The sequence below is a fragment of the Mobula birostris genome, chromosome 1 (genome assembly GCF_030028105.1).
Source record: "Mobula birostris isolate sMobBir1 chromosome 1, sMobBir1.hap1, whole genome shotgun sequence".
Lineage (NCBI taxonomy): Eukaryota > Metazoa > Chordata > Chondrichthyes > Myliobatiformes > Myliobatidae > Mobula > Mobula birostris.
Window position 1 is genome coordinate 72,616,856 of NC_092370.1, and position 16,898 is coordinate 72,633,753.

Below are 16,898 nucleotides of genomic sequence, written 5' to 3' on the forward strand. Positions count from 1 at the left end.
TTGTGTTCCTTCTCGGTCTACGACATCGTTTTTGAGGGAAGCGGACCTGAGCTGAACAAAATTCTCCAGATGCAGTTTTACCAAGGCCCTGTACAAATGCAATAAAATCTGTCTCACCACATTCAAGTAAATATGTACCTGCATCCCTGTCTGTTCTACACCATTTCCTGGGGCCCTATCATTTACTGTTTGATCTCACCAAAATGTGACACACTGCATTTATCTGAATTAAACTCAGTTTGCCGTTCCTCAGCCCACTGGCCCAGTTAATCATTGCAATCTTTGAGGATGTTCTTCACAGTCCACCATACCACCAGTTATTGTGTCATCTGCAAACTTACAAACCAAGCCACCTTCAGTCTCATCCAAGTCATTGATATATCTGACAAACAGCAATAGACCTAGCACAGTTTTATAAAGCTGTTCCAGTTTAATCAACCTCTTCTCTTACTGTGGCGCAGTACTGATCACATCAAACACAATTCCGTTATCTATCTTTTTGGTCATTTTTTTTTAAAAAAAACCTCACCTAACTTGTGAGACATGATTTCCCATGCACAAAGCCATGTGTATCGCTAATTGGTCCCTGCCTTTCCAAAAGCTCGAAGATCCTTTCTCTCAGAATCCTTTCCAATAACTTACCATCAGTGCTAAGCTCACCATTCTACACTTTTTAAACTTTTCCTTGAATCCTTTCTTGAATAATAGTAAATACAGATAAGACCATGTCCATTTCATGTAACTTCACACATAGATGACCTTAATGATCATTAACAGGCCCTATTTTTTCTGTAGTTTCTCTTTTGCTCTTAATATACTTATAAAATCTTAAGTATCTCTTGTGTTTATGAATCTCTTTGGAGCCTACTTTACCGTAATTGCTAAAAATATTTCATGTTCCCTCGTAAGTGTACACCTGCACCTCTACATTCCTTGAGGGATGCACTTTATCCACCTTGCTTATAGCTGACATATGTTTCATTTCCTGTCATCCAGGGCTCCCTATTCCTGCCAGTCTTTTCCTTCACTCTAACAGAAACATTTTGTTCCCAAACTCTTGATGTAAGCCTCACTGATGAGTCCTTAATCATAATAATAATAATAATAATATTTTCTAAATGACAATAAAAGAGGACTGAGTGTTCTCATAATCTAAATAATATCTATAGAGAACATTTCATGCAAACAATGTACAAACCCTATTTCCAGAGAAGTTGGGGTATTTTCCAAAATGCAATAAAAGCAAAAATCTGTGATATGTTAATTCACGTGAACCTTTATTTAACTGACAAAAGTACAAAGAAAAGAGTTTCAATAGTTTTACTGACCAACTTAATTTGTATTTTGCAAATATACACAAATTTAGAATTTGATGGTTACAACACACTCAACAAAAGTTGGGACAGAGTTAAAATAAAATTGAAAAGTGCACAGAATATTCAAGTAACACTGGTTTGGAAGACTCCACATTAAGCAGGCTAATTGGTAGCAGGTGAGGTATCATGACTGGGTATAAAAGTAGCGTCCATCAAAGGCTCAGTCTTTGCAAGCAAGGATGGGTCGTGGCTCACCCCTTTGTGCCAAAATTGGCGAGAGAATTGTTAGTCAGTTCAAAAGGAACATTTCTCAACGCAAGATTGCAGAGAATTTAGGTCTTTCAACATCTACAGTACATAATATTGTGAAAAGATTCAGAGAATTCAGAGACATCTCAGTGCGTAAAGGGCAAGGTCGGAAACCACTGTTGAATGCGCGTGATCTTCGAGCCCTCAGGCGGCACTGCCTAAGAAACCGTCATGCTACTATGACAATTATAGCCACTTGGGCTCGGGAGTACTTCGGAAAACCATTGTCACTCAACACAGTCCGTCGCTGCATCCAGAAATGCAACTTGAAACTCTATTACGCAAGGAGGAAGCCATACATAAACTCTGTGCAGAAACGCCGGCGAGTTCTCTGGGCCCGAGCTCATCTCAGATGGATCGAAAGACTGTGGAACTGTGTGCTGTGGTCAGATGAGTCCACATTTCAGCTAGATTTCGGAAAAAACGGGCGTCGAGTTCTCCGTGCCAAAGATGAAAACGACCATCCAGATTGTTATCAGCGAAAGGTGCAAAAGCCAGCATCTGTGATGGTATGGGGGTGCATCAGTGCCCACGGCATGGGTGAGTTGCATGTGTGTGAAGGTACCATTGACTCTGAGGCGTATATTAGGATTTTAGAGAGACATATGTTGCCATCAAGGCGACGTCTCTTCCCGGGACGTCCATGCTTATTTCAGCAGGACAATGCCAGACCACATTCTGCACGGGCTACAACAACGTGGCTTTGTAGACACAGAGTGCGTGTGCTTGACTGGCCTGCTGCCAGTCCAGATCTATCTCCTATTGAAAATGTATGGCGCATCATGAAGAGGAGAATCAGACAACGGAGACCACGGACTGTTGAGCAGCTGAAGTCTTATATCAAGCAAGAATGGACAAAATTTCCAATTGCAAATCTACTACAATTAGTATCCTCGGTTCCAAAACGATTAAAAAGTGTTATTAGAAGGAAAGGTGATGTAACACAATGGTAAACATGCCTCTGTCCCAACTTTTGTTGAGTGTGTTGCAGCCATCAAATTCTAAATTTGTGTATGTTTACAAAATACAATTAAGTTGGTCAGTAAAACTATTGAAAATCTTTTCTTTGTACTTTTGTCAGTTAAATAAAGGTTCATGTGAATTAACATATCATAGATTTTTGTTTTTGTTGCATTTTGGAAAATATCCCAACTTTTCTGGAAATGGGGTTTGTAGTTTAAAATGGGAAAAAGTGCAAACAAAGATAAAAGACAAAATGATGCAAGTTAAAGGCAAGATTTATAAATAGGTTTTGAGCTGACATTTAGAAGTGCCAACTGAGATGCATCCTTTTAGTTTCAGGTATTAAGTTCCACAGTTTAGCAGCATAGTTAAAAATAGCAGACCTGTCAACTTTCTTTATGTGCAAAGAGCCTCCTCAATCATCCTTTGAAAGTTCCTGTCTAACACTATCTAAATTAGCCTGCTCCCAATTTAGGACTTTAACTTGTGAACTAACCTATCCTTTTCCACAACTATTTTAAAACTAATAGAATTATCGTAACAGGCTCCAAAGTGCTTCCCCACTATCACTTCAGTGACTTGCCCTCCCTCATTTCCCAAGAGGAGGTTGAGCTTAGCCCCTTCCCTAGTGGAGCCATATTGATCAACAAATTTGCCCTGTACACAATTCCTCACCATCAAAGTCCTTAATACTATGGCATTCCCAATCAAAATTTGAATGTTAAAATCTCCTACTATTAAAACATTATTATTTTTACAGCTTTCTGCAATCTCCCTATATATTCACTATTTTTCTTCCAGCTAACTATTGGGGAGGAGGTGGTTGGTGTCTATTTGTTGCTTTTGATCTGCTGGAGCTCCTGTTCTATGAGAATTTTGGACGCGCACAGTAAGTGTATCCAATGACTTCTGCATCGAACTCTTGGAGCACTGCTTTGCAGGACATTACCTCTGCAGCATTTAAACAGCCCTTAGACATGATATAATTAATAGTACTAGAATAAAAATATTAGGTCTTTAGTATTTTTCAGAGAGAACATAATCATATTGGAAAACACATCAGAAATCGATACTTAATGATCGGAAAGTGTATTTTATAATGTTGGAGCAAATGGATATTTACCACTACAGATTGTAAGGTTTGCACATGTCCGATTTTCCACCAGATGCTCTCCGCATAGGTTCTCAGTTACAGGCTGTCCCGAATCCAATGCCACACATACTCGGTACCGTTCTTCGCTCACTAAGTACTGGTCCACAGCAGGGAGCTGGCTGAGGTTTAGGGTGTTAAGCTGGTGTTTGTGTAAAGCAGTGACTGAGGATTCATTCAGGACAGTCCAAGGGATGCAGGAAGAGCAACCCGTCCAGTGAGACCACTCACTAAGCTCAACTTGACCTGAATAATGACAGCAAGATGAACAATGATTAAAGAGGAGCAGTCCTATTCACTGAGTACTCAGAAGTATCCAACCTCGCTGCCTGCTGCCTAACTGCTTAGTCTCTAAGCACTCACACAACTACTGTCCACTTCTCAGTCGTTCACTCGAATTCCTTATTCCTTTACCTCACTCACCAACACTTGCTCATTGGCCACCTGCCCAGTCCTGTCCTCACACTACTCATTCACTCAATGATAGCGTCACAACCTCAGTCACACACTATTTGCCTAATGGCCTCTCACTGATAATTCATTCCCTGACACCTTCCCAATCTTAGCCTGATTCACATCATTCATTCTCATACTGACCACTCACTTAAGCACATCCTCACTTACTGCTCCAAGGAACAAGAAACCCCTTGTCGGAATAAATTAAGGGTTTTCTGTCAGATTTCCAGAACCTGCCATTTACTTCATTTTGAGAGAGGAGATGAGATTGCTGGGGCCTTGACAAAGCTTTTTGCATCTCATTAGCAACAGGTGGTGTCCTGGGGAACTGGAGAGTAGCAAATGTTCTTCCACTGCTCAGTCGTAATTTTGATCTTTAAATGAGAACCCATCCAAATACAGCCTCATTCAATGACCAATTGTCCATTCACTGAGATCTCACTGACACTCTCACAGCTCCTCAATCACAACATTCACTCACTGACCATTCAGTCATTCACTCAGCACAATTTCAGTCAATCATCGGTCAGCTTCTCATTAAGACCATAAGATGTAGGAGCAGAATTAGGCCATTTGGCTCATCGAGTCAGCTCCGCCATTCGATCATGGCTGATCATTTTTATTTCCCTTCTCAGCCCCACTCCCTGGCCTTCTCCTCGTAAGGTCTTATGGTCTAACTTCTGATTGACATCTCAGTCTTCATCTGGTCCATTTTACTGACTGCTCATTTCACTCCTGCTGACCACTCACTTACAGACCTCACAAACACCACTCAGTCTCATTGACCACTTACTGACTCAACACTTAGGTCATCCCCTCACTAAGTTCATTCATTCTTTCAGTGAGCACTCACTTCCTTCTCCTTCAATGGCCTTTCCCCTTCCCTGGCCACCCACTCACCTCTCTCAGACCACTCACTCACTCACTGGTCACGTTGAAGCTGAGTGGCCAGGCTGGCTGTTGTGGGGTGCAGCCTGGGGCCTTACCTTTGCAGCTGTGATTGGTGCATTGGATCAAACCATTTGTGCAGATGCTGTGGGAAATGAACAATTTCAGTTCTGACCCCATGAATATAAAGCACTGATTAATCAACATTCCATCTATTGATGGACAATCAAAATTTACAGTGATGCATATTTATTAAGACCATAAGACCATAAGACAAAGGAGCAGAAGTCAGCCATTCGGCCCATCGAGTCTGCTCCGCCATTTTATCATGAGCTGATCCATTCTCCCATTTAGTCCCACTCCCCCGCTTTCTCATCATAACCTTTGATGCCCTGGCTACTCAGATACCTATCAATCTCTGCCTTAAGTACACCCAATGACTTGGCCTCCACTGCTGCCCATGGCAACAAATTCCATACATTCACCACCCTCTGACTAAAAAAATTTCTTCGCATTTCTGTTCTGAATGGGCGCCCTTCAATCCTTAAGTCATGCCCTCTCGTACTAGACTCCCCCATCATGGGAAACAACTTTGCCACATCCACTCTGTCCATGCCTTTCAACATTCGAAATGTTTCTATGAGGTCTCCCCTCATTCTTCTAAACTCCAAGGAACACAGTCCAAGAGCGGACAAACGTTTCTCATATGTTAACCCTCTCATTCCCGGAATCATTCTAGTGAATCTTCTCTGTACCCTCTCCAACGTCAGCACATCCTTTCTTAAATAAGGAGACCAAAACTGCCCACAGTACTCCAAGTGAGGTCTCACCAGTGCCTTATAGAGCCTCAACATCACATCCCTGCTCCTATACTCTATTCCTCTAGAAATGAATGCCAACATTGCATTCGCCTTCTTCACTACTGACTCAACCTGGAGGTTAACTTTAAGGGTATCCTGTACGAGGACTCCCAAGTCCCACTGCATCTCAGAACTTTCAATTCTTTCCCCATTTAAATAATAGTCTGCCCATTTATTTTTTCTGCCAAAGTGCATAACCATACACTTTCCAACATTGTACTTCATTTGCCACTTCTCTGTCCATTCTTCCAATATATCCAAGTCTCTCTGCAGACTCTCCGTTTCCTCAGCACTACTGGCCCTTCCACCTATCTTCGTATCGTCAGCAAACTTATTGTCATTAACATTTAAACTACATCAAGTTCTGAACAAGATTAAATTGTGAGCAGCAGCAGTTCAAGTATCAGGTCTAAGTTTATTGTCATTGTAATACTAGACACTAGAATACTACAGCACAGTACAGGTCCTTTGGCCCTCGATGTTGTGCCGACCCATATATTCCTTTAAAAAAAACATACTAACCCACATTACCCCATAACCCTCTATTTTTCTTTCATCCATGTGCCTGTCCAAGAGGCTCTTAAATACCCCTGATGTTTTAGCCTCCACCACCAATCCTAGCAAGTCATTCCAGGCACCCACAACCCTCTGTGTAAAAAACTTACCCCTGATATCTCCCCTAAACTTCCCTCCCTTAACTTTGTACATATGCCCTCTGGTCTTTGCTATAGGTGCCCTGGGAAACAGGTACTGGCAATCCACCCTATCTATGCCTCTCATAGTCTTGTAGACCTCTGTCAAGTCCCCTCTCATTCTTCTACGCTCCAAAGAGAAAAGTCCCAGCTCTGCTAACCTTGTCTCATAAGACTTGTTTTCCAATCCAGGCAACATCCTGGTAAATCTCCTCTGCACCCTCTCCATAGCTTCCACATCCTTCCTATAATGAAGTGACCAGAACTGAACACAATACCCTAAGTGTGGTCGCACCAGAGATTTGTAGAGTTGCAACATGACCTCCCCACTCTTGAACTCAATCCCCCTATTAATGAAGCCTAGCATCTCATCGGCCTTCTTAACTATCCTATCAACCTGTGTAGCGACCTTAAGGGATGTATGGATTTGAACCTCAAAGTCCCTCTGTTCATCCACACTCTTAAGTAACCGACCATTAACCCTGTACTCAGCCTTCTGGTTTGTCTTTCCAAAATGCATCACCTCACACTTATCCGGATTGAACTCCATCTTCCACTTTTCTGCCCAACTCTGCATCCTGTCTATATCCTCCTGTAACCTTCGACAACCTACAGCTCATCCACAACTCCTCCTATCTTCGTGTCATCCGCAAACTTACTCACCCATCCTTCCGCCTCTTCATCCAGGTCATTTATAAAAATCACAAAGAGCAGGGGTCCCAGGACAGATCCTTGCAGCACTCCACTAGTCACTGACCTCCAGGCAGAATACTTTCCTTCCACTGCTACCCTCTGCTTTCTTCCTTTAAGCCAATTTTTTATCCAAACAGCCAAGGTTCCACTGATCCCATGCCTCATGACTTTCTGGATGAGTCTCTCGTGGGGGACCTTGTCAAATGCCTTGTTAAAATCCATGTAGATCACATCTACCGCCCTACCCTCATCAATTTCTTTTGTTACCTCTTCAAAAAACTCAATTAGGCTCGTGAGGCACGGCCTTCCCTTCATGTTGACTATACAGTGCATATCCAGCGTTTAAATGGCATGACTGTTAGCTATTTGCAGCAGCAGCACAACGCGTTTACAAACCTGACAACATGTCAACATAGACTCAGATTAACATAAATTATGCAACAAACCTCACTATTCAGAGCTGAGAAGATGAGTTAATTAGTGAGCCCTACCAAGTATTGCAGCCAATTCGAATGCTAGCACCAGGTTGCACACGTGTGGGCAGTGGGGCTTTATTCCTGTCTGATTGCTGAAGGTGAATACACACGCACTCAGAGGATGGAACGCATTTGCCATCTTGTTCCCAGAGACCCTGAGGGAGAAAAAAAGCAAAATGACCTAAAGCTGTGAGTCCGTAACAGGTTGTAAAGGGGTTTCACAGGATACAGAGAACCTGGGTCAGTGACGAGAACATTGCATTTTCCCACTCAATAATACATCTGCCAAACTACTTGCTGTGGTGCACTCATCAGAGTAACACCTTTATTGATGAAAGATTAGGTAATATTTATATTCAAAGAGATCAAGGTGTCCTTAACCATAAGTTGCTAACGCAGTGATTAGAAAGTACCGATATACAAGAGACTTCAGCTGCTGGAATCTAGAGCAATACAGCACTGAAACAGGCCCTTCAGCCCATCTAGTCCATGCCAAAATGTTATTCTGCCTAGTCCCATTGACCTGCGCCTGGTCCTGAGCCCTCCATACCCCTTTGAGGCTCGCACCTGTCCAAACTTCTCTTAGGTGTTGCAATTGAACTCACATCCGTTACTTCTATAGTCTTGCTGATGCTAAGGGCTAATTTGTTGTTCTTCCCTATGAGACAAGGTTTGCGATATCTTTCTTGTAGTCCATCTCATCAGTTGTTTATTCAGCCAGTAACAATGGAAGCATCAGCTCCTTGACGAGTTGGTGCTGTACTTGTTCACTCAGTCACAGGGGACTGAGCACACAACCCTGGGGAGCACTAGTACTGAGAGATGGGAAAAGGTGACCTCCTCCTTTTCCAACAGACATCACCTGCTGGACAACTGGGACAGAGACTGGAGTTGGGGATGGGTGGTCTGTCCAGTCCCAGAAGTGGTGCCCCATCAGACCTGGCTGACCTGTAGTTGGTCAGGAGTAAGTCAGGCTCAGCTCACAGCACTGACAGGTAGGTAGGAAGGAAGGATATCAGCGGTTACCTTAAAGGATCTGTAGAAAAGACAAATTGCCATAGAGGCTTGTCATTTATTAAATCCCCGAAGGCAATTTTTACACAAATAGTGGTAATTCAGTGCTTGGCCAATGTCAATGTAGCTGGGAGAAAGGGATACAACAATCCAATAATCCTTGTGCATGATGCACACTGGGAACAAAACTCAGGATGCATTCTGGTCACACACGGTACTCAGCAGCAGTTCAGATGGTATTTCATTGCTATGCATTAGTTCTAGGGCCCAATCTCCCAATCAATGTCTGATCGCTTCTCATCTCAGTAATTCTTGAAATAGGCAAAGAAAAGAAAGGAAAGGACAATGGGAAGAGAAATATGATGGCACATTATTTGCTGATATCAACCTACCTCTGGACAGTAACATCCTGCAATACACTTCTTCCCAGCGACGTCACATTCTTGTTTCTGGCCAAGGTCAGAGCAGTGACCACCGCAGCCTGACCCACACATTCGGTGCTCAAATGGACTTTCACACTTAGCGTCTGAGAAAAGAAACTGCGTCAAAAACGGAGAAAACACTGGGAATTGCTGAATGGAGACAGGAAGATGGATGAGATCGAGAGAAGAGGGGGATGAAGAAGAGAGAGAGGGACAGGGCAAGGAAGCAAGAGAGAAAGGGAGATATCGAGATTGATCTGTGAGGATGTCAAGTCTGGTGGCGGGTGAGGAAGAAAACAACTGGGTGTAGTAAAGGGTATGAATAGTAATTGTCACATTAAGACTGTCATTTCTTAATATCAATTCATATCAGATGACTTCAAGATAACTTAGAAGATGTTTTTGTGTAGAAGAAACTGGTTTATTTACAATTACACAGTCATAAAGTTATACAGAACAAAAACAGGTCCCTCATCCATACTGATCTGGATTCCATCTAAGTTACTCCTTTTTCACTCGTTTTGCTTCTAAATCTTTCCTATCCTTGTACTTGACCAAATGTTTTTTTAAATGCTGTTATTGTACCTGCTTCAAGCACTTCCTCTGGCAGCTTATTCCATGTACTGACCACCCTCTGGGTAAAGAAGTTGTGCCTCTGGTTATTCTTAAATAACTGACTGATGAAGGGCAGTGTATCAAATGGATTCTTCGCCACCCTGTCTACCTGTGATGCTACTTTCAGGGAACCGTATACGTATTTGTACTCCCAGTTCCCTCGGTTCTACAACTCTCCAGCTCCCAAATGTTTGCTGAGAAAGTTCCACCTTGATTTGATTTTCCAAAATGCAACTCTTATTTGAATTGAATACCATTTGTCATTCTTTGGCACACTTAGCCAGTTGATCAAGATCTCCATGTAATTATTGATTGACTTAGCTGTGTATGATACAACACATTTCAAAGTCATCTATAAACTTACTAGCTATGCCTTGTACATTATCATCCAAATCACTGATACAGGTAGCCCAGCACCAATGACTTGAGCATACCACCAGTCACTGACCTCGGTTCAATAAACAACCTTCTGCTATCTGAGTAAGTGAAGCCTCCGTAGGTCAGGTTGGACCATGGATATTCCATCCTAGCTGTCCAGACACGCAAACCAGGGCTTCAGAATACTGACAGCAAGCTGTTGCCCATGTAGCAAGCTCCCCCTCTCCACACACCTGATGAACCCAAAGGAATGGCAGAGACCGATACAGTTGGCACCAGCAGAGTCGCGGGACTACTTAGGGGCTCCAGCTCTAGAGTTTTCCCCTCACGGTTTACTGCCAAAGCTTTCTCCATGAGTGGGTATAACTGCAAGGTAGCATCATAGTTCCATTCTCAACCCATCACTGCCTGTTACTGTCTTCCCAGTAACCTCACAGTCTGCTTCACTCCAGTTCCTTCACCTACTCATTACCACAGCAAGTGAGAAACCAGTGCCACAGTCTCCCTCCTCACCTGCACACTCCAGCTGGTGACACACTCGGGACATCTTCTCGCGCCCTCTGCAGGGTCTCCCCCCATACAGGGGTTTGTGGGCGATGCGATATCGGTGTTGCACAGGAGAGGTACATGAACAAACTGTCCATTCACTCCATAAGCCCAGTTCACAGTCAACTGTAAAGAAAGCAATTGAAAGAAATTCGTCAGAGAATGTGAATATGCACAAGATGGATGGCAAGGAGACCCCAAATGGACATTGAGAAAGATGTGTTCCAGCCTCAGAGGGATAAAGGCTGACAGGTGAGGACATAATCCCAGAAGGATACACAGATAGGAACATGCACAGACAGATGTAGAGGGATATGCAGCAACATGGAAGACTGTACTAACTGTTCCAGAGACACATGCAAATAGGGAGACAGGTTTCCCACTCAATTAGACAAATCTGACACTAAGAGATGGCCCAAGAGGTACACACAGAGAAACTGAGACAGAACCTGAGGAACACACTGACGGACAGATGGGGAGACAAAGACAAAACACAAGTACACATTAGCACCAGTGGCAGAGGTAGAAAGGAGAAAGAAGTCACGTGTGGAGAATGAAAGGAGTTAAGAGGCTGAAAGACTGAAACCTCTGGATTACTCCTGATGCCACGTGCTAGCCAGGGATTCAGGTTCTTGGATCACTGGAACCTCTACTGGGGGGGGGGGGGGGGGGGAGCCTCTGCAAGAGAAGCAGGCCGCACCTTATCTGGGGAGAGCCAATGTCCTGGTTGGGTAATTCACTTGTGCTACTTGTGGAGAGGGAGGTGCAAGGAAGGGTTAAACTAGTTTGGCAGGGGGATTGGAACCAGAGCATCAGGGAGATTGAAAGAAAGGTAGATGTCATGACCTGTAAGTCTGTAAGGAAGCACAGGCAGAAGCAAGATAATATACATGTTGGGACAGACCAATTTATTGTAATACTAGGATATGAGAGATAGGGGTGATGAATTCAGTGCATGGATCAGTACATTGAACATAGAACAGCACAGCACAGCTTGGCTCACAATGTTGTGCCAAGGTCTTAGCCTACTCCAAAATCAACCTAACCCCTCACTCCTATACAGCTGATAATCCACCAGTTTTCTTTCATTCATGTGTCTATCTAGTAGTCTCTAGAATGTCTCAAATGAATCAACTTCTACCACCATCCCAGCACTGTGTTCCAGGCACCAACAACTCGGTGTAAAAAATCGACCTCTGACATCTCTCCTGTACTTTCTTCCAGTCACCTAAAAGGGATGAACTGTGGTATCAACTGTTGCTACTCCGGGAAAAAGGTGCTAGCTGTCCCCTCTATCTTTGCCTCTTATCATCTCATACATCTCTGTCAAGTCACATCTCATCCTCCTTTGCTCCAAACAGAAAAGCCCTAGCTTGCTCATCATTTCCTCATAAGACACTTGACCAAGAACCCAATAACCTCATCCTTAATAATAGACTCCAATATCTTCCCTATCACTGCTGTCAGGCTAAGCAGCCTATAATTTCCTTTCTGCTGCCTCCCTCTTTTCTTCAAGAGTGGAGTGACGTTTCCAATTTTCCAGTCCTCCGGAACCATGCCAGAGTCCAATGATTCTTGAAAGAACATTATTAATGTCTCCACAGTCCCTACCGCTTTCAGAACCCTAGGGTGCTGTTTATCTGCTCCAGGTAACTTAAAGCACATTTAGGTGCAACCCGTCACTTTTGAACAGGTCATACCTCCCCCAGAAGAGATCCCAATGATCTAAGAACCTGAAGCTCTGCCCTCTGCACCAGCTTCTCAGCCAAATTGCCCTATTTCTACCCTCACTGGCATGTGGCACAGGCAGCAATCCAGAAATTACTACCCTTCTCAGCTTTCTACCTAGCTCTCTAAGTTCTCTCTTCAGGACCTCTTTGCTTTTCCTTCCCATGTCACTGGTACCAATATGTATCAAAACATCTGGCTGCTTCCCCTCCACTTGCAATCCATGACGTCCCTGATCCTGCCACCTGGGAGGCAACATACCATCCGGGTTTCCCATACACTTCCACAGAATCTTCTGTCTGTCCCTTATCACTACCGCTCCCTTCTTCTCCCTCTTTCCCTTCTGCACCACAGACCCATGCTCAGTGTCAGTAACCTGGTCTCCATGGCATTGCTCTGGGAGGTCATCCCCCACACAATATCCAAAATGGCATATCTATTATTAAGAGGAATGGCCACAGGGGTCCTCGGTGCTAACTGCCTATTCACTGGCCCAATCCTCTTCCTGACAGTCACCCAGCTAGCTGGCTCCTGCAACTTAGGGGGCGACTACTTCCTGTCACTCCAATTGATGATCTCCTCACTCTCCCATACAAGCCAAAGGTCATTCAGCTGCTGCTCCAATCCCCAAGACAGTCTTCAAGGAGCTGCAACTGCAGTTCCCTGAGAGACTCTGGGTCTTCCAGGACTTCAACATTCAGCATGAAGATGTTCTGCAATCTCTTACCTCACTTACAATAGTAACCTAGGATATATCTCATCCAGCCCTGATGACATATCTATCCTAGTGTTTTCCTAAAGCTCCAATACAGTGTCCTTTGGGTAAGATACTCCAGCACAGTAGCTTGTTCTCCACTGACTTCACATTCATCAAAGTCCCTCTCACTGGTGCACACTGAAGCAAAGAATTCATTAAATCCATAAGATACTGGAGCAGAATTAGACCATTTGGCCCATTGAGACTGTTCTGCCATTATATCATTGCTGATTCCTTTCCCTTTCAGCCCCAATAACTTGTCTTCTCCCCATATCCCTTCATGCCCTGACTAATCAAGAATCTGTCAACTTCTGCCTTCAATATACCCAATGACAAGGCTTTCATAGCTGCCTGTGGCAATAAATTCCACAGATTTGCCACTCTCCAGCTATAGAAATACTTCCTCATCTCTGTTTTAAATGAACATCCCTCTATTCTAAGGCTGCGATCTCTGGTTCTCGACTCCACCATCTCGGCCTTCCAATATTCAATAGGTTTCATTGAGATCCCCCCTCATTCTTCTAAGCTCCAAAGCAGATAAATGCTTCTCATACGTTAACCCTTTATTTCCTGTAATTGTTCTCATAAACTTCTTCTAGATCCTCTCCAATGCCAGCATATTTTATCTCAGATAAAGGGCCCAAAACTTTTCACAATGCTCCAAATGTAGTCTGACCAATACTTCATAAAGCCTCAGCATTACATCCTTGCTTTTATATTCTAGTCCTCTCAAAATTAATGCTAAAATTCCATTTCCCTTTCTTACTACTGACTCAATCTTCAAGTTAGCCTTTGTACAGTTAACCTACGCAAGGACTCCCAAATTCCATTGCACCTCTGATTTTTCTCCCCATTTAGAAAATAGTCTATGCCTTTATTCCTTCTCCCAAAGTGTACGACCGTATGCTTCCCCACACGATATTCCATCTGCTACTTCTTTGCCTATTCTTCCAATCCGTCCAAGTCTTTCTGCACACTCCCTGATTCCTCATCACTGCATGTCCGTCCACCTATCTTTGTATCATCCGCAAACTTGGTCACAACACCATTAATTCTCTCATCCAATTCATTGACATAGAATGTAAAAAGAAGCGGTCACAACACTGATCCCTGTGGAACACCATTGGTCACTGGCAGCCAATCATCTTTAGTCTCCTACTGGTCAGCTAATCTTCTATCCACACTAGCATCTTTGCTGTAATACCATGGGCTCTTATCTTGTTAAACAGGCTCATGAGCAGCACCTTGTCAAAGACCTTATGAAAATCCAAATAATCAACATTCACTGACTATCCTTTGTCTATCCTGCGTGATATTTCCTCAAAGAATTTCAACAAATTTGTCAAGCAAAATTTCCCCCTGAAGGAAACCATGCTGACTTTGGCCTATTTTATCACACACACCCAATTACCCAGAAATCTCATCCTTAATAATAGACTCCAACATCTTCCCAATCATTGAAATCAGACCAACTGACCTATAATTTGTTTTTTCTTCTGCCTTCCTCCTTTCCAAACTGAGTGGAGTTTCATTTGCAATTTTCCAGTCCTCATAACCATTCCAGAATTTAGCAATTAGAAACCATAGAAACCATAGAAAAACTACAGCACAGAAACAGGCCTTTTGGCCCTTCTTGGCTGTGCTGAACCATTTTCTGCCTAGTCCCACTGACCTGCACACGGACCATATCCCTCCATACACCTCCCATCCATGTATCTGTCCAATTTATTCTTAAATGTTAAAAAAGAACCCGCATTTACCACCTTGTCCGCCAGCTCATTCCGTACTCCCACCACTCTCTGTGTGAAGAAGCCCCCCCTAATGTTCCCTTTAAACTTTTCCCCCCTCACCCTTAACCCATGTCCTCTGGTTTTTTTCTCCCCTTGCCTCAGTGGAAAAAGCCTGTTTGCATTCACTCTATCTATACCCATCATAATTTTATATACTTCTATCAAATCTCCCCTTATTCTTCTACGCTCCAGGGAATAAGGTCCTAACCTATTCAACCTTTCTCTATAACTGAGTTTCTCAAGTCCTGGCAACATCCTTGTAAACCTTCTCTGCACTCTTTCAACCTTATTAATATCCTTCCTGTAATTTGGTGACCAAAACTGAACACAATACTCGAGATTTGGCCTCACCAATGCCTTATACAACCTCATCATAACATTCCAGCTCTTACACTCAATACTTTGATTAATAAAGGCCAATGTACCAAAAGCTCTCTTAACGACCCTATCTACCTGTGACGCCACTTTTAGGGAATTTTGTATCTGCATTCCCAGTTCCCTCTGTTCTACTGCACTCCTCAGTGCCCTACTATTAACCCTGTATGTTCTACCTTGGTTTGTCCTTCCAATGTGCAATACCTCACACTTGTCAGTATTAAACTCCAGCTGCCATTTTTCAGCCCACTTTTTCAGCTGGTCCAAGTCCCTCTGCAAGCTCTGAAAACCTTCCTCACTGTCCACTACACCTCCAATCTTTGTATCATCAGCAAACTTGCTGATCCAATTTACCACATTATCATCCAGATCATTGATATAGATGACAAATAACAATGGACCCAGCACTGATCCCTGTGGCACACCACTAGTCACAGGCCTCCACTCAGAGAAGCAATTCTCTACCACCACTCTTTGGCTTCTTCCATTGAGCCAATGTCTAATCCAATTTACCACCTCTCCATGTATACCTAGCGACTGAATTTTCCTAACGAACCTCCCATGCGGGACCTTGTCAAAGGCCTTACTGAAGTCCATGTAGACAAGATCCACTGCCTTCCCTTCATCCACTTTCCTGGTAACCTCCTCGAAAAACTCCAATAGATTGGTCAAACATGACCTACCACGCACAAAGCCATGTTGACTCTCCCTAATAAGTCCCTGTCTATCCAAATGCTTGTAGATTCTGCCTCTTAGTACTCCCTCCAATAACTTACCCACTACCGACGTCAAACTAACCGGCCTATAATTTCCCGGATTACTTTTCGATCCTTTTTTAAACAATGGAACAACATGAGCCACTCTCCAATCCTCCGGCACCTCACCCGTAGACACCAGCATTTTAAATATATCTGCCAGGGCCCCTGCAATTTCAGCACTAGTCTCCTTCAAGGTCCGAGTGAATACCCTGTCAGGTCCTGGGGATTTATCCACTTTAATTTGTCTCAAGACAGCAAGCACCTCCTCCTTTTCAATCTGTACAGTTCCCATGATCTCACTACTTGTTTCCCTTAATTCCATAGACTTCATGCCAGTTTCCTTAGTAAATACAGATGCAAAAAACCCATTTAAGATCTGCCCCATTTCTTTTGGTTCCGCACATAGCCGACCATTCTGATCTTCAAGAGGACCAATTTTATCCTTTACAATCCTTTTACTCTTAATATACCTGTAAAAGCTCTTTGGATTATCCTTCACTTCGACTGCCAAGGCAACCTCATGTCTCCTTTTAGTCCTCCTGATTTCCTTTTTAAGTATTTTCTTGCACTTTTTATACTCCTCAAGCACCTTATTTACTCCCTGTTTCCTATACATGTCATACAACTCTCTCTTCTTCTTTATCAGAGTTGCAATATCCCTTGAGAACCAAGGTTCCTTATTCCTATTCACTTTGCCTTTAATCCTGACAGG

General features: G+C 43.3%; 1 protein-coding gene across 1 annotated transcript in view; it reads right to left on the reverse strand.

Annotated features, from left to right (window-relative positions):
• Window positions 1-16,898, reverse strand: part of sspo (SCO-spondin) — a 311,321-nt gene that overhangs the window by 62,034 nt on the left and 232,389 nt on the right. The window contains 5 exon segments of the mRNA XM_072245202.1: window positions 3,712-3,984; window positions 5,121-5,227; window positions 7,819-7,958; window positions 9,210-9,343; window positions 10,746-10,904. Of these exon segments, the coding sequence (XP_072101303.1) occupies window positions 3,712-3,984; window positions 5,121-5,227; window positions 7,819-7,958; window positions 9,210-9,343; window positions 10,746-10,904 (813 nt within the window).